Below are 22,128 nucleotides of genomic sequence, written 5' to 3'. Positions count from 1 at the left end.
TGCATGTACAGGGCATTCCATAGCACATTAAAAAATACCACAAATGCAATGGCTTAACCTTTCTAGGTAGGCCTCAGTTGATTCATCAGGGAAATGGGGATAATAGGACTAACAGAAAGATTAAACGACATAATGCATCTAACGCATAAAGTGTAATACCTGACTAAACATTCAATAGTTTTAGTGATAATAATAAATAGTAATAATAGCTATCTTTCGTTTATTTTTTTAAAATATATTTTTATTGATTTCAGAGAGGAAGGGAGAGGGAGAGAGATAGAAACATCATTGAAACAACAATGAGGTACCATCTCACACCTGTCAGACTGGCTATCATCAACAAATCAACAAACGACAAGTGCTGGAGAGGATGTGGAGAAAAAGGAACACTTGTGCACTGCTGGTGGGAATGCAGATTGGTGCAGCCACTATGGGAGACAGTATGGAGTTTCCTCAAAAAACTGAAAAAAGCCGAAACTGGTTTGGCTCAGTGGATAGAGCATCGGCTTGCGGACTGAGGGGTCCCGGGTTCGATTCCGGTCAAGGGCATGTGCCTGGGTTGTGGGCACTTCCCCAGTGGGGGATGTGCAGGGGGCAGCTGATCGATGTTTCTCTCTCATCGATGTTTCTGGCTCTCTCTCTCTCTCTCTTCCTCTCTGTAAAAAATCAATAAAATATATTTTAAAAAAAACAAACAAAAAAAAACACCTGAAAATGGAACTCCCATTTGACCCCGTGATCCCACTTCTAGGAATATATCCCAAGAAACCAGAAACACCAATCAGAAAGGATATATGCACCCCTATGTTAATAGCAGCACAATTCACCATAGCTAAGATCTGGAAACAGCCTAAGTGCCCATCAGTAGATGAATGGATTAGAAAACTGTGGTACATCTACACAATGGAATACTATGCTGCTGTAAAAAGGAAGGAACTCTTACCATTTGCAACGTCATGGATGGAACTGGAAAGCATTATGCTAAGTGAAATAAGCCAGTCAATGAAGGAAAAATACCACATGATCTCACTCATTCATGGATAATAGAGACCATTATAAACTTTTGAACAATAATAGATACAGAGGCAGAGCTGCCTCAAACAGATTGTCAAACTGCAGCAGGAAGGCCAGGGAGGGTTGGGGGGGCAGGAGGGAGGGGGGTAAGAGATCAACCTAAGGACTTGTATGTATGCATATAAGCATAACCAATGGACATAAGACACTGGGGAATAGGGGAGGCTAGGGGACTGTCAAGGGCGGGGGGGGGAAAAAAGGACACATATGTAATACCCTTTGTAATACTTTAAGCAATAAAAAAAAAAAAAGAAACATCATTGATGAGAGAGGATCATGGATCAGCTGCCTCCTGCATGGCCCCTAGTGGGGAACAAGCCTGCGACCCAAGCATGTGCCCTTGACCAGAATCAAACCCGGGACCCTTCAGTCCGCAGGCTGACACTCTATCCACTGAGCCAAAACGGCTAGGGCTATCTTTCATTTATATAGTATTTACTACATACTGAAAACTTACATTAATAATTTGATCTTTTTTTTTTTAATATATTTTATTGAGTTTTTACAGAGAGGAAAGGAGAGAGATAGTTAGAAACATCGATGAGAGAGAAACATCGACCAGCTGCCTCCTGCACACTCCCCACTGGAGATGTGCCCGCAACCAAGGTACATGCCCTTGACCGGAATCGAACCTGGGACCTTTCAGTCCGCAGGCCGACGCTCTATCCACTGAGCCAAACCGGTTTCGGCAATAATTTGATCTTATTAACAATTACAGAGACAGTCTCTTACAATATAAAATAAACATTTTAGGATTTTCACCCATGTGGGTAAAAACTTTACCTTACTCACCTCTGTATCTCCTGCACCAAGAACAGTGCCTGGCACATAGTCAGTGCTTCAGAAATGTTTTCACAAATTACACATAACTTATTTTTTGGCTAAGTTTCATCTTTTAATTTTTATGTAATTTTATTCTATTTATTTTTTGTCAGGGAGTGGGAGAAGAGAGAGATAGAGAAATATCGATGTGAGAGAGATACATTGATTGGCTGTCTCCCAAACACGACCGAGGATTGAACCTGAAACCCAGGCACATGCCCCTGACTAGGAATAGAACCTGTGACCCTTCAGTTTGTGCAGGCCAATGCTCCCACCACTGAGCACACTGGCCAGGGCTAATTTATTATTTTTAAGAGAAATTATTCATTAAATATAAAACAATTCATCTTTATTGCTTTATACAGCTTCTCATATAAATACACTTACAATTTAGAAAAAAAGATTATGTCAGAGATGATCAGACATGGGTTATGATATTTGTATCAAAACAAGAGTCTCCACTCTGCCTCAGTTTCCTTCTCCAGAATATAGGTTATCTGAGGACCCAATAATACTTAAATGCTTGACCCCATCAGAAGCTGAATGCCTGGAGACTAAAAACTTCTCACTGGCAAGGGCTGCATATTTGAATACCCTTTTGCATAATTCTCTCATGTGAGCTTTGCCTTTTAAATGTTTGTTTCTTTAAAAAGCATATTGTTTATAGATATGAAGGTGTCCACCGTGTCCAAAGTGAATGCCCTGAAAAGAACGACAGATGGAGATGCTCACCATTTGACTACCCCCAAGGAAATCATGGATCTCATCTAGCAACAGTCACAAGAGAAGCTGAGAACACTCGGTGGCAGGGTGCTGGGGGAACTTAGTAATGGAAGGAATCAGCACATCCACCTGAACCCACTGATGAAGCTCAGAACTGAAAGTAGGACCATCTGCTACGTGCCTCGTGTTGCCATGCTACGGGAAGTACACAGCATCATCCAGGAAGTAGCACTAATCATGAATCTGACCAAGTCTCAGAACTGACTACAATGTACAGGAAGCATGAGGAATAGAGAAACAAGGATACCGCAAGGACGTAATCACCAAAAGCTGGACGTAGAGAGTCCATAGGAAGAATGACCCACTTTCTGCAGAAATGCAATGATACACACAAAGAAAAGGGGGGGTACAGTTAGAGAATAAAAATGTCTTAAGAAACATAACCAAAGGCAAATATGAAGCTTGCCTGGATCAGTTTCAAACAAAACAACTCTTAAAAAGCAATTTTTGAGGGGGGTGGGAACAGTCGGGGAGAGGTCAATGGGGGAAAAAGGAGACAAGTAATACTTTAAACAATAAAAATTTTTAAAAATAAAATAGCAATTTTTGAGATGATTTGGGAATTCTAAATATAGAATGGGTATTAAATAATATTTTAAAATTTAGAAAACTATTATATGGATGCAATAACACAATATCTGGAATTTACTTTAAAGTATACACACACAGCCCTAGCCGGTTTGGCTCAGTGGATAGAGCAGTGATGGCGAACCTATAACACGTGTGTCACACTCATTTTTTTGGTTGATTTTTCTTTGTTAAATGGTATTTAAATATATAAAATAAATATAAAAAATATAAATCTTTGTTTTACTATGGTTGCAAATATCAAAAAATTTCTATATGTGACATGGCACCAGAGTTAAGTTAGGGTTTTTCAAAATGCTGACATGCTGAGCTCAAAAGGTTCGCCATCACTGGGCTAGAGTGTCAGCCTGGGACCTTAAAGGTCCCAGGTTCGATTCCAGTCAAGGGCACATGCCCGGGTTGTGGGCTCAATCCCCAGTGGGGGACTTGCAGGAGGCAGCCAATCCGTGATTCTCTCTCATCATGGATGTTTCTATCTCTCTCTCCCTCTTCCTTCCTCTCTGAAATCAATAAAAATATATTACAAATAAATAAATAGCCGAAGCCGGTTTGGCTCAGTGGATAGAGCATCGGCCTGCGGACTGAAAGGTCCCAGGTTCGATTCCGGTCAAGGGCATGTACCTTGGTTGCGGGCACATCCCCAGTGGGGAGTGTGCAGGGGGCAGCTGGTCGATGTTTCTCTCTCATCGATGTTTCTAACTCTCTATCTCTCTCCTTTCCTCTCTGTAAAAACTCAATAAAATATATTTAAAAAATAAATAAATAAAAATAAAGAAAGAAAGAAAGAAAGAAAGAAAGAAAGAAAGAAAGAAAGAAAGAAAGAAAGAAAGAACACACACACACACAAAGTTTTGGGGGGTGCAAAGAAATAAGAACAGCCTGATTTGATAACTGATGGGATGGATATACAAATATTCTTTATATTCTTTTCTTTACATTTGAAATTGTCCATAATAAAAAGGGCTTTTAGGAACTAGCCATGCCTACCCATAGAATGGAATGGGAGTGGGGGGAGAGAGAGAAACATCAATTGGCGGCCTCCTGTCATCCAACATCAAGTCAGAACCTGCAACCTGGGTATGCGCCCTGACTAGGAATCAAACTCACCACCTTTTTGCCCTAACGGGTTTGGGTCAGTGGATAGAGCATCAGCCTGCCGACTCAAGGGTCCCAGATTCGATTCCGGTCAAGGGCATGTACCTTGGTTGCGGGCACATCCCCAGTGGGGAGTGTGCAGGAGGCAGCTGATCGATGTTGATGTTTCTAACGCTCTATCCCTCTCCCTTCCTCTCTGTAAAAAATCAATAAAATATATTTTAAAAAACTTAAAAAAAAAACAACCTCACCACCTTTCTGTGTGTGGGATGACACTCCAAACAACTGAGCCACACCAGCCAGGGCAAAGCTAGGTTTTTTAATCAGTGATATCCTTCACATTTTAGAAACCATTAACAGAAAAAACCTTCTAGCAAATTTCATAGAAATGCCTCCAAAGCCTCTTTCTCCTGTGACGTTCACCCAGGGAGCCCCAGAGGACTGCTGAGAAATGCATCTCAAGAAAACTGTCAGGAGATGAGAAACTGCCCCAAACTACCCAAACCACATCCAAGCTGCTTAAACTGACCTCTTTGTGGTATCTGGAGCTCGGTGACAAAGGGGGCAGAGCTCAGAGAGCTCAGTAGAGGGACAACTTGTGACTTTCTGTGTATAGGGGAGGCCTTCAGCTCTCCACCCTAAAGCTCGGGGAATGCTACTGGGGCCCAGTCACAAAAAGCCAGCTGCTCCACTGGCCTCAACATCAAGTCAGAAAAGGGGTGCCCCTCTCAAACTGATGCAGAGGGCCAGAGCTTGCCAGAATTTCGATCTCTGCCAAAGACATGGGTTCAAATCCGTTTGACCACTGATCTCACTGAGGAGCATGAGACAAGTCTCTTCACCTTGGCCTTGGTTTTTTTCACCCGTAAAATGGGGATGATGATACTACTGAATTCATATGGTTGGACTTCCATGGGAATTAAACAGTCAAAAGTGTCAGGGTTGAGAACTCCAGGATCTGCAGTCCAGAAGACCTGACTCGGAATTCCTGCTCTGACATTCAGCACAGCTGAGATTTCAGGCAAACCGCAGAGCTGGCTGTCCTCATCTACAGGTGAACATAATGCCTCTATCAATCTCATAGGGATTCTGAGATGACTTAGAAAGGTAATTTATGGGCCTGGCCTGTGTGGCTCACTAGTTGAGCGTCGATCCAGGAACCAAGAAGTTGCTCATCAGCGATCAATGATTCTCTCTCATCACTGATATTTCTATATTTCCCTCTCCCTTCCTCTCTCTGAAATCAATAAAAACATATCTTTAAAAAAAAAAAAAGGAAGATAATTTATGGAAGGTGCTAGAGTCAAGCTGTGTTGTTATATTTTTGAAATGACACTATACCTATGATAGTTCTTTGAACCTACCAAATATGGAAGTTATTGAATTTATTATAGAAACCCATTTAAAAAGCCTGAAACTAACTTACCAATTTGAGGACAACCCTATTTGATTGCCTGATGTGTAGAGAGAAGAAATGAGTTTTCCTTAAACATTCTAAATTTTATTGTATCATGAAAAAGTAATTGTTAGCTGGCAGGTGGGTGTGGGAGATTAAAGCTACTTTGCACGGATGCAAATCAAACCCTGGTCTGAGACCTCATTAGCATCTGAAAATGGGTCCCCTCCTGACCCCTCGTGGCTGTGAGGCCCAAACATACCAACCAGCCAGAAGTGACTGGTTTCCTTACCAGGTAAACTGGGCTTCGGTCGTGATCCATCGCAGGGATGCCAGTGAGGACCTCAGCTAACACCTGCAGAGAACATGGAGTTAGCACAGTTCACACACTCATGTATAGGTCAAGAGAGAAGCTTCTTCTCAATAATACAGTCTGAGCTCCAGGCTCAGCTCTGCCATTTGCCAGCAGAGACACATGCCCAAAGTCTGGAACATGAGACCCAGTGCTTATAGAAGGTTCGAATTAACTGATAGCAAGGTAGGGAGGATGGAAACCAAATGTGTGTGTATTATCATCAATTATATATATATATACACACACACATATATATGCACACTTATATGTATGCATACATAAACTATATGCATATACACATACAGGGTGGGGCAAAAGTAGGTTTATGGTTTTTTTGTATGGAAAATAATACAATAATTAATAAATAATAATACAAGAATAAACTCTGTTTCACATACAACTGTAAACCTACCTTTTCCCTACCCTGTATAATATACACACAATATATATATACACACATGCATATATCTCTATATTTATCTACATACACACATACATATGCACACACTATATTTTAAAGATAATTTCATTTTTTAAAAAATCAGAAATGATAAGCAGGCATTGCTACATCAATCTCAAGAAAGAGGAATCCATGTGCATATATGTATCCTACGCAGAAAATCTCAGCAATATTTATAGCATGTTTCATCCATGTGCCTTTTTAAAAAAACATGTTTTTACTGATTTTAGAGAAAGAGGAAGGGAGAGAAGAAAGAGAAGGGAGAGGAGAGAGATAGAAACATTGAAGCTGACAGAGAAAATCAATTGGCTGCCTCCTGCAGGCCCCCTATTGGGGATTATGTCCTGACCAGGAATCGAACCATTGACCTCTTGGTGCACGGGACGACCCTCAACCAACTGAGCTACACTGGACGGACCCATTATGCCTTTCTTAACATTATTTGTTCATTAATTCATCCACTCACAAAAGGAGCAGAGACCTGAGCCAGTGTAAGCCACCAAAAATTGATAAACAGCGGTATGTGTTTTAGTAAATGGGAAGCCTGCTTTGAACAGGAATTCTTGGCAGAGATAGCAGCATGGTGGTTAAGGACTCTACAGTCAGACAGACCTGGCTTCAAATTACTTTGTTCCTTATACATGCAGGTGATTTTTAGGCAAGTGACTAAAAATGAGCCTGTGTCCTCATCTGGTAAATGAGGATCTAGCAGTAGTGAATATAAGGGACTGAGTGTCAAATCTCTCTTCCACAGCCCCTCTAGAAGCAACTTATAATAGGTTCCCTTTTATGCCAAGAAATCCTCTACTCCAGAGAAAAGGCCACTAGGTTAATAACAGAAAGGCAGTGGCCAGGAGGGGGCAGTAGTGGGCATCCCTGCAGCCAGTGGACAGGAGACGATTAAAAAGACTCTCACCAGCAGTGTCAGAAAAGAAGAGGAAATAAATACACAAACATTTCCTCTGTCTCCCCTACATGCAGGCTCTATGCAAGGCTCTTTATAGAGGTCACTGAGTGCTCACCAAAAAACACATACAAAACACTGAGAAATGCAGTGTTCCCAATAAGAGAAACCAAAGTTCAAAATCATACTGTTAGTCAATGGTAGGGCTGAGAAAGAGTGCAGGGAGCCAGTGGGCACTGAATGAATGAGTGAATGAATAAATGAATGAATGAACGAATAAGGAAGTCAATTGTTACACTAAGAGCTGAGTTAAAAAGTCAAGAGTAGCCGAAACCGGTTTGGCTCAGTGGATAGAGCGTCGGCCTGCGGACTGAAGGGTCCCGGGTTCGATTCCGGTCAAGGGCATGTACCTGGGTTGCGGGCACATCCCCAGTAGGAGATGTACAGGAGGCAGCTGATCAATGTTTCTCTCTCATCGATGTTTCTAACTTTCTATCTCTCTCCCTTCCTCTCTGTGAAAAATCAATAAAATATATTAAAAAAAAAAAGTCAAGAGTAAACAGAAATCAGGAATGATGGTGTAAAGGTAGGAATAGTAAAACAAACCACTATAATCATCATCATCATCTTGATATTTGCAAAGTACTATGCTAACCAGGTATATATATTACCTTATTAATCTTCATATATATAATTTACTCCCCATTTTACAGAGGGAAAAACTGAGGTCCAGAGTTATAGGTGATGTGCCCTACGTCACACAGCTGAAAGTAACTGAGCTGGGACCCAAATCCATGCTCTTAACCTCTGCACTACAGTGCCTGGTGATTTTGGGGTTCAGTTCCCCCAGGTCTTACAGAAGTAGGAGCCTGGGGGAGCCCTGATGAGCTTCACTGAACCACCCAGTAAGGCTGACAGGGGCAAGGAAACCAGAAGAGCCCATGAGCTAGGAGACAGAAGAAGCAAAATCTTACATGTGTTTGTCGGGCTAAGGGCAGAAGGTGGCTCAGGGGGAAGGCACTAGTTAGTAGGAGAGGTGGACAGCCAGGGGTTTGGGGTCAGAGAGAGGAAGTATAGAGTTAAAGGCTGGAGAGGGAGAGAGAAGGCAAGGTCCAAAATGCAGTTTGCTTGTTCTTGGCAGATGTCAACCAGGGACTGTCACTTTTCTCAGCCAGTATTTCCTAGACCAGGTTCTATGGGACATGGATGCTGAGAGATACTGAAAAAATAAGGTTCAGTTATCAAAATAATTTGGGAAACATAGCATACTGTTTGCCCAGCTATGGTAAATCCACAATGATCAGATTAAGAGCTCATTATCATATTAAAGGCTCTGATTAATTTTGTGGTAAAGAAATCTGCTTGACTTTGATTAACCCAGATTTCTCAAACCTATTTGCCCCCAAAACCTTTAAACACACCAAACCTACAGAGATCTCAAGGAATTGGTGTTCTGTAGAAATATACACTGGAGACTATTTTCAAACCATGAGCTCCTGGGGGAGGGATTGTGTTTAAGTTACATTGGTAGTCTACACAAATTCTACATACAGTAATACAGTAATGCCAGACAGATGGTGGTAAGGATGAGTATATGGATAGTGAATAGATGCATAGCTGATGGATGGATGGATGGATGAGTGGATAAATGTTGAATGAATTATGATCGGAAAGATGGATGGACAGATGGACAAAAAAGATGAATGAACAAACAAGGACAAACACAACTGGATAAAAAATTAGACGGCTGGCTGGGGGGGAATCAGGGAAGTCAGGAGATGATATCTATAGCTTACTACAATCTGGACACTCATGAGGGGCTTTACTTCAAGGGTTGGCAGATTTTTTTTCTTTAACAGGCTAGAGAGTAAATATCCTATATAATAAAAGCCTAATATGCAAATCGACTGAACAGCGGAACGACCAGCAGAACAACCGGTCACTATGACGCACACTGATCACCAGGGGGCAGACGCTCAATGCAGGAGCTGCCCCCAGCCCGCAGGCCCCAGACCAGCCAAGGCGGGTGCCAGCAGGGGCCCCCCAATCGCCCTGCTGATGGCCCCACAGATCAGCCCTGATCGCCAGCCAGGCCTAGGGACCCCACCCATGCATGAATTTCATGCACCAGGCCTCTAGTTTTAAATATATTTTTATTGATTTCAGAGAGAGGAAGGGAAAGGGATGGAGAGAGAGATAGAAACATCAGTGATAAGAGAGAATTCCACTGGGGATCGAGCCTGCAACCCAGGCATGTGCCCTGACCAGTAATTGAACTGTGACCTCCTAGTTCATAGGTTGACACTCAACCAAGCCACGTCAGCTGGGTGAGAGTAAATATTTTAGGTTTTATGGGCCACAAACCAAGTCTCTGTCACATAGTCTTCCTTTTTAAAAAAAATTATTATTAAAAAAAAAAAAATTATTATTATTTAACTGAGGCCAGGTGCACAAAATTTGTGCACGGGGTGTGTGTCCCTCAGCCCAGCCTGCACCCTCTCCAATCTGGGAGCCCTCGGGGGATGTTCGACTGCTGGTTTAGACCTGATCCCTGTGGGCAATCCGGGACTGCTGGCTCCTAACCACTCACCTGTCTGTCTGCCTAATTGCCCCTAACCACTCTGCCTGCCTGCCTGATTGCCCCTAACCACTCTGCCTTCCAGCCTGATCGTCCCTAACCGCTCTCCCCTGCCGGCCTGATCGCCGCTAACTGCCTCTGCCTCAGCCCCTGCCACTGTGGCTTTGTCCAGAAGACGTCCAGTCTCATTAGCATATTACCCTTTCATTGGTATAGATCTTTTATGAATATAAAAACTATTATTAGTTATAGGTCATAGGCTAGTTTTGGCCTGTGGGCCATAGTTAGCCAACACCTACTGTACTTTGATGTAACATATCTATGAGCCTCTATCATAGCCTGTGCTTACACAGGAGTCATGGAAAAGACAAATGAGTATAGGCCCCCCTCAGCAGAGAAGGAAACTCTTACTATTCCACAGCTAAAGATGTCCACTCGCTTTGTCAACTGCCCCACTTTGATGAAATCTTCTGGCAGATATGCAGCTGAGGCCTGGAAAAGATGGGTCTTCATCCTGGTATATTTTGACCTTTTATTGTCAGGACACAGGTGAGACTTTGGATGAGCCAGCATGGGGGTGAAGTTTTGATCTAGCAAAACATTGGAGCTGTGGAAAAGAAAACAGAGAGAACCTTTTCATTTGGGGCTGGACAAGAAGAGGTTGCCATGGAGACGCTTTTGGGAAACAACTCAGCAATGAGCTGCAGTAAGTTAGGGTTACTGAAACCCTCAACATGGAGTTTCTGAGAGAGGAGCCCACTCCGACAAGCCAATGAAGATGGAGCTAAGATTAATCCTGGTGCCTTGAGAATGGCATTCAGTGTGGTCAAAGAGGTGCAGCCATCTTGATCCCCACAGATGTCCACCCCAATCACCCCCAGCTGGCCAAGCCCATATAGGCTGTGTTGGCTCAGTCCCTCTGAGGCTGTTCCGACCCCCAGCTCTGGCCCAGCTGACTCAAGTCTAAGGGCCAGCATCCTTCGTGACTGAACCTGTCCAGATTGTAGAAAATAAGAGCAATAAAAATATTCTTGAACCTAGTCATCTAAACCATGGGAGTGAACTCTCAGAAAGTACTCCAAAAGGGAGGGGGGACAAAAACACTCAGCTATGTGTACAAATATTCAATACAGAACTAACCCTCTGATAGTTTTTTTAAAAGGTAGACACCAATTCTAATGTCCACTATTAGGAGTGGGTAAGTAAATTATGGGTAATCCGTGCAATGGAAGACTAAGAAGTCACTGGAAATAATGACATGCAATGTGGAAAAATGTTTACCATATTTAAGTGAAGCAAGGGAAGAGAATATGAAATGGTAACCAGCTAACTGGGCTACCTTAGGGCCAAGACTTCTGTGTGGGAAGGGGCTGAGAAAAGAAACAGAAAAATGGGGGCCAACTGATGAGTCCGGGAGGTGAGCCAAGACGACCACGAGTCCTTCTGTTTCCCGTCTTGCTATTACTGTTGTTTGTGCAATCAAATAAGAATCAATCGGGAGAGAGAAAAAAAAGGGGCTTCCCCTTGTCAAATGGAGAAAGGACTTTTGGGGAAGTGTGGGTTCTATGGTTTCAAGGTCAATTTTGCCGAATTCTCTGATATCTTCTGGAATCTCTTCCCATGTTGCCAGTCCCCAAATGCAGAACTCTTGCTCTTGGATGGTTGGGACGTGATAGCTGGGGTGTACACTAACCAGCAGGAAGTCTCCCTAACACGAATTACTTTCACCAACAGGTATACAAGTGGGGGAGGGGGTCTCCAAGAAGACCCTGAGCACAGAGCTCAAAATCCCAGGGGAATTGGCAGATATGACCCAGACTTCAAGGACCAGGTGCAGACCAGCTGGATGGGTGGAAAGTAAACTACATCATGGGTGTGGGGTGCTTGTTGGGGAAACACCAGCTTAGAAAGACGAATGTGGTGACAGGTAGGCAGTTTGTGCTGACAGCAGCCAGAAACACTGATTTTTGAGGATGTAACAAAGAAAGGGAGACCCAAAGGAGGTGAGGTGGGGAGAGAAAGGCAAAGAGAAGAGACACAGAGGGAGAGGAAGGGGGCCCTGGAATGTGGTCCTGTCTCATCCCTGCAGCCAGAGCCCTTGGCAGGGTCCAGTCCACCTCTCTCACCTCTTGATGTTGCTGTGGATGATCTCCAGGCTGTGAAGGTGCTCCACGGCACGAAGCAGCCCTGAGACGATGCTGATGCGCTGGGGCCAGAGGAGGGGGTCTGAGTCACCCTGAGAGAAAGAAAAGAGGTGAAACAGTGACACCTGCTCCTTTTAAAGTCCCAATGGCAGGGTCCCGGGCTCCTGTCTCTCCTCCAGCCCTTCCTGTCCTTTGCAAGAGTGCTTGACCGGCATGGTCTACTGGCAGGGGGACCAGTTTTGACATCTGACGGATCTAGGTGGAAATCCCAGCTCAGACGTGCACTAGCTGTGTGACTCTGGAAAAGACACAGCCTCTCTGAGCCTCGCTTCCTTCAGATTAAAATGGAAATGTTCATCCCTATGCTTTAGGCTTGTTGTAAGGATTTAAAGAAGTGTGCGGTATGTCCCTAGCATACGGTCTGCCACACAGTGGGTGCTCAACAAACAGCACCTATTTTTATGACTGTTACAGTGGCAGCTCTGGAGTTTTTCTCTAAGTGGGGCTGGTTGGGAAAGGAGCTAGGGAGCTTGTGTTGGCACACCAGGCCCTGGACCTTATGCCCATTTTATGTATATATATATTTGGGGAGACTTCACAAGGGATAATGGACATTGTGGGGTGGGCTAAATTCCGCTCCCTTTCCTCAGGTGCTACCACTGTTTTTCTAAGACTGAATCTACAAGCTAAATCACCACTTATTTCTCAAGTCCTGTCTTAGGTCCCACATCATCTAAGAACTGGCCTTGCTCATTAATTTCTTCTCAAAAACTCTGAAATATGGAGCCACGAAGAAGAAATAAAGGGCATCAAAATTGGAAATGAAGAAGTAAAACTGTCCTTATTCGCGGATGACATGATATTGTACATAAAAAACCCTAAAGACTCCATCAAAAAACTATTAGACTTACTAAATGAATTTGGCAATGTAGCAGGATACAAAATTAATGCCAAGAAATCTATGGCATTTCTATACACCAATAATGAACTTACAGAAAGAGAGACTAAAAAAGTAATCCCATTTACCATCACACCAAAAAAATTAAGATACCTAGGAATAAACTTAACTAAAGAGGTAAAAGACCTCTACTCAGAAAACTACAGGACGTTGAAAAAAGAGATAGAGGAAGACATAAACAGATGGAAGAACATACCATGTTCATGGATTGGTAGAATCAACATCATTAAAATGTCCATACTACCCAAAGCAATCTATAAATTCAATGCACTCCCCATTAAAATACCAATTACATATTTCACAGACCTAGAACGAACTCTCCAAAAATTCATCTGGAATAAAAAAAAGACCCCGAATAGCTGCAGCGATCCTGAGAAAGAAGAACAAAGTAGGTGGGATCTCAATACCAGATATCAAGCTGTATTACAAAGCCACTGTTCTCAAAACTGCCTGGTACTGGCACAAGAACAGACATATAGATCAATGGAATAGAATAGAGAACCCAGAAATCAACCCAAACCAATATGCTCTATTAATATTTGACAAAGGAAGCAAGAACATGCAATGGAGTCAAGACAGTCTCTTCAATAAATGGTGCTGGGATAATTGGACAGATACATGCAAAAAAATGAAACTAGACCACCAACTTACACCATACACAAAAATAAACTCAAAATGAATAAAGGAGTTAAATGTAAGACAAGAAGCCATAAAAATACTAGAGGTATCCAAAGGCAACAAAATCTCAGACATATGCTAAAGCAATTTCTTCACCGACACATCTCCTAGGACATTGGAAACTAAAGAGAAAATAAAAAAAATGGGACTACATCAAAATGAAATATGGAGCCACGTGAAACCAGTTCAAACCCTAGTCCTGATACCTGTCAGCTGTGTTCTTTTGGGCAAATCGCTTTGCCTCTCTGTGCCGGACACTCCTCTTTTCGAAAACGGAAAAACCTGTTGGGTTGGGGCAAGGCCTGGAGGAGACATGTGTAAAGCCCTTGTCACAGTGTCTTGCACACAGGAAGAGCTCAGCAAAACTAATGATCATTACCATACCATGAATAACTGCTTTACTTGGACTCTGCCAAAGGAAGTAATAATTCCATGTGGAATAATTTTATTTCCCTCTGAGGATTTTATGGGAGGGATGTTTGCTTTTAAAATTGTAATTTTGCCCAGCCAGCGTGGCTCAGCAGTTGAGCGTCGACCTATGAACCGGGAGGTCACGGTTCAGTTTCTGGTCAGGGCACATGCCTGGATTGTACGCTCAATTCCCAGTGTGGGGTGTACAGGAGGCAGCCAATCAATGATTCTCTCATCTTGATGTTTCTATCTCTCTCCCTTCCTCTCTGAAATCAATAAAAATAGATTTTAAATAAATAAAATAAAATTGTGATTTCATCACTTCTCAGCCTTTTGGCTAAGATCAAGTGATAAAACTGTAATTTTTGTTGTTGTGTTGTTAATCCTCACCCAAGAATATTTTTTCCATTGATTTTTAGAGAGAGTGGAAGGGAGAGGAAGAGACAAAGAGAGAGAAACATCGCTGTGAGAGAGACACATTGGTTGCTTCCCACATGCGCCCCAACCAGGGATTGAGCCTACAACTGAGATACATGCCCTTGACCAGAATCGAACCACGACCCTTCAGTCTGTGGGCTAACACTCTAACCATTGAGCAAACCGGCTAGGGCTAAAATTGAAATTTTAGTAAGTATTTATTTTGAAATAAAATTTTGCCTCCACTTTCCCATACTTTGTATCTTTTAATTATTTTTCTTGTCCTATTGCATTGGCTATCACCTCCAGAACAATGTTGAATAAATTTAGTGCTATGGGATACTTTATCTTGCTCTTGACTTAAATGAAATGCCTGTTGTCAAATAAAATTTTTATAGGGTTTTACCTGAAGATGTTTAGCCAGATTTTATGTATCCTGGACCAACTTCTCCTGAAGGGCCTCACTCTCTCAGGACTCTTATATGTCCTTAACCATTGATTCTCTAACTGGGTACTGCCTGGTTCTGTTCTCTGACCATGACCCAGCCTCTTACCTGGCACCGGAGTCTGTCTTGTAAAGAACCATTTGCCATGTAGGAGTAGATCAAGCTGTAAAACTGTTTTCCAGTGCAGACCCCCAGCAGAGGTAAGACATTGGGGTGGCAGCATCTGAAATCAGGCATAGTGCAGAGGTGCGGAGTTAGACAGAAAGAGTAATCACAGACTGCTCCAATTCCTCACCTCCCACACCTCTTATGCCCTCTCCACTGCCCTGAGGGCCCAGCGCCAGAGCAGAAAGATGAAAACTGTGTGCCTTCAAGGAGCTGGAAGCCAAGTTGCTTGATCTTATCCTGCCTCCCTGCTCTGCAGCATATGACACCTTAACCAATCTGTCTTCTGGAAGCAGAGGCTTAGAGACTAAGGAACTTGCCAAGGTTATAGCTAGCAAGCAGTGAAGCCAGGATAAGATTGCAAGTCTGCTTGACTCCCAGGACTGGAGTTCTTCCCCAAAATCCTCTTCCGCTGAGTCTAAGTCACCCATTCCTTCTGTCTCCTCCTACCCTCTTAACCACTCTTTCTTGACCGTTTTCCCTAAGACCCTCCTCTTTCACCTCCTTCTGAAACCTGAGTCTCCCAGGCAGGGCTCCGCATCTTGTATTATAAGTTGTTCCTCTAGGTCAGTGGTTCTCAACCTTCTGGCCCTTTAAATACAGTTCCTCATGTTGTGATCCAACCATAAAATTATTTTCGTTGCTACTTCATAACTGCAATGTTGCTACTGTTATGAATCGTAATGTAAATACCTGATATGCAGGATGGTCTTAGGCGACCCCTGTGAAAGAGTCGTTCGACTGCCAAAGGGGTCGCGACCCACAGGTTGAGAACCGCTGCTCTATGTATATCCTGCCTCTATATCTCCATACTCTAGGTGAACAATCTAAACTCGTCAAGTCCCAAACCCGCTTCCCCACCCATAGTTATTACCATAGCAAAGGGCACCACCATCCATCTAATTTCCTAGAAACCCTCTTACCGCCCCCATCTAATTATTATGGACACTGAAATTTGAATTTTTTATACTTATGTCATGAAATAGTCTTTTTATTTTTTTCAAACCATTCTTAGCTCTCAGGCCACACAGCACAGGCAGGGCCAGATTTAGCTTATGGGTCATCATTTGCCAGATCCTGCTCTAGATCTAAGGATTTTAAGATGGATTCACTCTTAGAATTGGAATCAGTAAGTCCCTGCCCATCTCAAAAAAATGATAGGTCCGGCCAGTGTGATTCAGTGGTTGAGCGTCAACCTATGAACCAGGAAGTCACAGCTCAATTCCTGGTTGGGGTTACGGGCTGGATCCCCAGTAGGCGGGGTGCAAGAGGCAGTGATTGATGATTCTCTCTCATCATTGATGCTTCTATCCCTCTATCCCTCTACCTTCCTCTCTGAAATCAATAAAAAAAACCAAACACACATATTTTTTTTAAAGAGAGATAAAAATGGCTTTCTCTCCCCCTGGATGAAAGGAGTTGGGCCAAGTGAGCCAAGGTTTTTTTTATAATTCTAATCTATACTTATAGCTGTTAAACAGAAAAAGCATGGACTATGGTGCCAGAGCAACCTAGGTTCAAATTCTGGCTCTGTCACCTACTTGCTGTGTGATCTTGGACAAGACACTTGACCTCTTTGTGCCTCAATTTGCCTGTACGTAAAATACTGTGCTAATAGTAGCTACATCACAGGGTTCTTGTGAGGATAAAATGAGTTTGTACACACAGAGTGCTTAAAGCATGCCTGCCACATAGGAAGCACTAGATAAGGGTTAGCTGTCGTCATTATTAAACAAAGTTTAATAATTCCCTATAGGGGAGGCTTACCTATGACAAATTCGTATCTCTGCTTGGAAGAAATTTTCAATTGATCCTGGACCTGAGCAGGCCATCTGTGGGAAAAGACTCCGAAACATTAAAATCCTGCCTCACGCAGGCAGCTTCCCCCAACACACACACTACAAACCAAGTGCTTACCTCTCTGAGCTTCTTAAAGACGAATGGTATGCCCTGCCTTTGTCCTCTATAGATGTCAGCAAAGGTCCCCTCACTGATTTTGTGGGTTTGGTTGAAATTATCGGTTGCCTGAACCACATCCACCTCATTCCAAAAAAGGCTGTCTACAGCCAGGCTCAGAAGGGTTTCTTGCTTAGGAATGGAGGTGCTGACATCCTGGGGATTTAGAGAAGAGAAAGAGATTAACATGAAATTAACATGGAAAATATTATTTTCCCTACCATCTCAGGGATCTTAGAACACCAGAGATAAAGAGGATCATCTTATCCAGTGAGGAGAAATGATAAAAAAAGGGACATGAGTCCTGCAGCTCAGTTCAAGTGTCTTCCTCTACACCAAAAGGTTGGGGGTTCGATTCCTGGTCAGGGCACATACCTAGGTTGTGGATTCGATCCCATCGGGAAGCATAGGGAAGGCAACTGATCAATGTTTCTCTCTCACAACGATGTTTCTCTATCTCTCTCAAAATCAATAAAAACATATCCTCAGGTGAGGATTTAAAAAAAAAAAGACATGAATAGGGCCAGCTCAAATCCAAGCTCGGACACTACTTTGCTCTGTGACCTTGGACAAGTTCCTTAACCTCTGTGAGCTTTAACTGCATCAGCAAAAGTGAACATAACAGTCGTTGTACCCTGGAGAGAAATGTTGAAGATTAACTAAAATGTGAATATTGCTAGCAAATGGTTGATGGCTGCTTTTTTTTGTTTTTCAGTTTACAAAGGTAGCACCAAGGGGGTCAAAGAGCTGAGGTGAGATCACACAGCTGGTCAATGGCCAAGCTGGTTCCCTGGTCCTATACTTGGCACATGTGCTGGGAAGCAGGATATAGGTTCACTTAACCAAAGACGCTTCTGTCGTCAGAGCTTCGACACTGCTTGTGTGGGTAAGCCTATGAAAAGCAGCTCTGCTTCAACCATTTCCCTTCTTAAAAATAGGTGTGCAGCCCTGATCGGTTTGGCTCAGATCGACGCTCAGGATAGAGCGTCGGCCTGCGGACTGAAGGGTCCCGGGTTCAATTCCGGTCAAGGGCATGTACCTTGGTTGCGGGCACATCCCCAGTAGGGGGTGTGCAGGAGACAGCTGGTCGATGTTTCTCATCAATGTTTCTAACTCTCTATCCCTCTCTGTAAAAAACCAATAAAATATATTTAAAAAATAAAATAAAATATTTTAAAAATCAATAAAATATATTTTTTAAAAAAATAGGTGTGCATAAACTTATATTTTTACACTTTTTATGCTCTTTTAAACAGCTTTAGAAAATTAGTGGTGGTGGTGGGGATCTTATTATCCACTTAACTGCTATTCAAGTGTAGTGAGTTTCTTGCAGACTAGATATATAGGAATTTATTTCACAAACTAGAATCATGGTGCACACATTATTTTGATATTTGGTGTTTTCACTTAACATTACACTATGATCATTCTCCCAAGTTATCATCTTTGGGCATGATTAATTTTCAAAGAAAACTAAAACCCTGTTTAAGTGAGTCTGCGTTTTGGCACAGCTTCATGAATCAGCCCTGCAGTGCTAGCTGCTTCACCAGGCACCCTGTCCACACACTTATAGGGGCCAATGAATATGTTTTAATTTCTTGTAAAATCAGAAGAACAAAAACAAGCTTTTAAAGTCAGAGAAAATGTTTTCGTTTTTAATCTAGCTTGAATTATACTCACTTTTATATCAATGTAATTATAAAATATAAATTATTTTTAGCCGAAACCGGTTTGGCTCAGTGGATGGAGCGTCGGTCTGCGGACTGAAAGGTCCCAGGTTCGATTCCGGTCAAGGGCATGTACCTGGGTTGCAGGCACATCCCCAGTGGGAGATGTGCAGGAGGCAGCTGATTGATGTTTCTAACTCTCTCTCTCCCTTCCTCTCTGTGAAAAATCAATAAAATATTTTTAAAAAAAAAATATTTTTAATGAAAGAAAGGGCCCATGAAGGCACAAGTGCCTAAGACCCATGAAACTCATATGTGGCCTGGACCCAAGTCATTGAAAATTCAGAATAATACAAACATATTTTGGGTTGAAAAAAAATAAAACTGGACGGGAGGCAGTTTGTAAACAAATACTTCTACAACCAATATATTTATGTATAAATGAGACCTGCCAATTATCAGGTCTCATTTATACACAAATAATGGAAAAGCTCATTAAAAATGCTTATTCACTAGTGCATGAACCCCCTCGCCCCCAACCCCATCCCAGTTGTATTGACTGTCAGTACTTACACCTTAAAAGCTCAGAGTAATTCAATTGGTCTCCTTTCCCCCGCCCCTCACCCCACTCTAACCCCCAAACTGGTCTCAGGGAATAAATGCACGGCTATCCTGAGAAAGAGTGCCACAAACGGGGATATGGCTTTCAGATGGGGATTTACCTTTGAATCAGATGAAGCAGGAAGGTCAGTGTTTAAGGAGGGAGGGGCATCTTCAGGAGGAGGCAGGAGGCTGGCTCTGGCTGGAGCAGGCCCTGGAAAGAAGGGACTGTGGGTCAGAAAGTGGCCCCCCCTGAGGAAAGAGGAAGGGGCCCCTGTCAGCCCCCAGGCCAAACCAGGCTCTGATTGTTGTCAATAAGGACAGCTACTATTTCCTGACACCCCCAGGCACCAGACTATACCATCCTCTTGCGTACCTAAATGAATCCTTAGGACAACCCTATGGATTGGTCCCCATTTGGCAGGTGGAGAAACAGAGGCACTGGAGGTGGCCACTTGCTCAGGGCCATACAGTAAGTGGTAGAGCCAGCCTTCAAATAGAGTATCACCTGTGTGACATCTAATCCCTGCACTGTCACACCTCCCTCACAAGGATCCGAGAACACAGGGCAATTAGCTAGAAGCCTGCCTTCCAGAAACCTCCACCATGGCAGGAATGGCCATGACAAGCCTCTGAGTCAGAGCAGGAGAGGCTGGCCGTCGCAGGCTGGGGGATCAAGGAGGGTTTCACAGGGGAAGGAGCATTTGACCTGGGCTTGAGAGATGGGGAAACGTTTCTGAAAAGTGGGTACGAGGTGGGGGGGCACCGAGGCAGTGGCACTGGACCGTGTGGAGGGAAAGTCCAGGCGTGCGGTAAACATTCCAGGCACTTAGTCAGCAAACAGTGACATCAGCGACAGCTCTAAATGCCTCACTGTTTTAACTCATTTAACGCTCACAACAATCCTAGGAGATAGGTACCATTATCATCGACTCCTTACAGATGCTGGAAATGAGGCCTCTGAGTAACTGGGGGCCGCCCTTCCAAGGCAACCTGGCCTTGACCCCAGGGGGGCAGGTCAAATTCACCTGCTTCCCGTATTTCTGGTTGACGATATCAGGAAAGGAATGATTAATCTGGACTTTTGGCCATAAAATAATGCAGAAGACTGAAAATAGAAACAGGTGAAACGACAATGAGCCTTGCTAAACTATTAACCTGGGCAGCTGATACAACTTATCTGATACAAAGCCTGAGGCTCTTTCATCCCCACAGAGTCCAACCGGAGGCCAACCTAAGCCTCTCCCCTGGGTCTGCTCCGGCTTCCAGAGTTGTTAGGGCTTTTTTTGTTTTTGTTTTCCATATTTTCCAGTATTGGCTATATTTGAAAGAACGACACTTGAGAAGATACCATATTTGCACACTCACAATGCATCAGAGAACCCCAAAATGGGACACTACAAATACACACACACACACACACACACACACACACACACACACACCAGTCCATCAGTGCACTATAACCGTAAACTAAGCTTCGGGGTAAGAGCTATAGCTCAGACACTGGAAGTAAACCTTTGGCAAATACACAGATTAATTAATCCAGGTTGAAAACAAAAAAATACCAGCTATGTGCTGCAGACCAGCTGCTGGCAGCACAACTGATGAGAGCACTTGCGCTGCTGCTCACCCACATCCATCCCCCATCTGCACCCAGGCCAAGCTTCCCACTGGTTCCCCTCTCCCCGCAGTGAAGGAGTGAAGAGGGGAGACTAAGAGGAGACCCAAGACTCTGATGGCTGGGGACTCTGGTCTCCCCAAGGACACCCCTGAGCCTGCCTTAGACTTCAAGCAGGACACTCCCTCCCAACCTTCCCACCCCAGCCTTGCCCAGCACCTTCCACATCTTCTCCCAGGCATTTGTCCTATGAAAACCCTTGTGTTCATCTTGGCTTCTGCTCCTCAGGTGGCCTGGAATACAGGTGCCCACTGGCCAGCAGTGCAGGGCTCCTGCCTTGCAGAAAGGCTCCCTCCCACTGCTGCCCCTGTGATGAAGTCTCCGCTCTTGCCCTGCCTCGTCTTGGCCTCTGCCCAGTACCCTTGGCCTGTCACATTCATCCCTCTCCTAGATGTTGGCCCTGCCTCCGTGCTACCTCACTGAGTTACTTGATGTTTTTCTTCCAATCCACTTTTATTCACATACTGGACTATGCATTTAGCCTTGAAATCCCTAGTTCTTTGTGCATGTGTGTATATATATATATTTTCCAGCATCCATGTTCTCATGTACCACTGGGTACAGGCTCCACATTCTGGGAATTGCTGCTCCAGCCCAACTCGATCTCCCTCCTGCTTCTTTCCCCTCTCCCTGACTCAGCGCTGGCCTCTGAGCAGAGCTACACCCATAGTCCCTTGTCCTTTCCTTTGCCCTGTGACTCCAAGGTCAGCACTGACCTCACACAGCCAGAATTTTCTGGTTTGACTTGATGCCTGGGGTTCAGTCTGGGGGCTGCACCAGGTCTCTTGGGTTGGGGGGGTCACTGAGGTCCACTCTTGTGACCTATGAGGAGAGGCTGAGTATCTATGTCTCCCTCTGGTTTTGTAAATAAACAGGAATGGGATTTGGGCCACTACTACAGGGCTGACACGCCAGATAAGGACTAGCCCTTGCTTTGTAAATGCTCATGG

The 22,128-nt window shown here is 43.7% G+C and overlaps 1 protein-coding gene across 1 annotated transcript in view; it reads right to left on the bottom strand.

Moving 5' to 3' along the window:
- IRAK2 (interleukin 1 receptor associated kinase 2) overlaps positions 1–22,128 on the bottom strand; it is a 78,847-nt gene that overhangs the window by 6,415 nt on the left and 50,304 nt on the right. The window contains 7 exon segments of the mRNA XM_036332154.1: positions 6,051–6,113; positions 10,467–10,662; positions 12,182–12,291; positions 15,218–15,332; positions 17,042–17,106; positions 17,192–17,386; positions 19,620–19,711. Of these exon segments, the coding sequence (XP_036188047.1) occupies positions 6,051–6,113; positions 10,467–10,662; positions 12,182–12,291; positions 15,218–15,332; positions 17,042–17,106; positions 17,192–17,386; positions 19,620–19,711 (836 nt within the window).

Source organism: Myotis myotis, unplaced genomic scaffold, assembly GCF_014108235.1.
Source record: "Myotis myotis isolate mMyoMyo1 unplaced genomic scaffold, mMyoMyo1.p scaffold_m19_p_13, whole genome shotgun sequence".
NCBI classification, from domain to species: domain Eukaryota; kingdom Metazoa; phylum Chordata; class Mammalia; order Chiroptera; family Vespertilionidae; genus Myotis; species Myotis myotis.
Note: the sequence above shows the minus strand (reverse complement) of the source record. Positions and strands in the feature narration are given on the sequence as shown.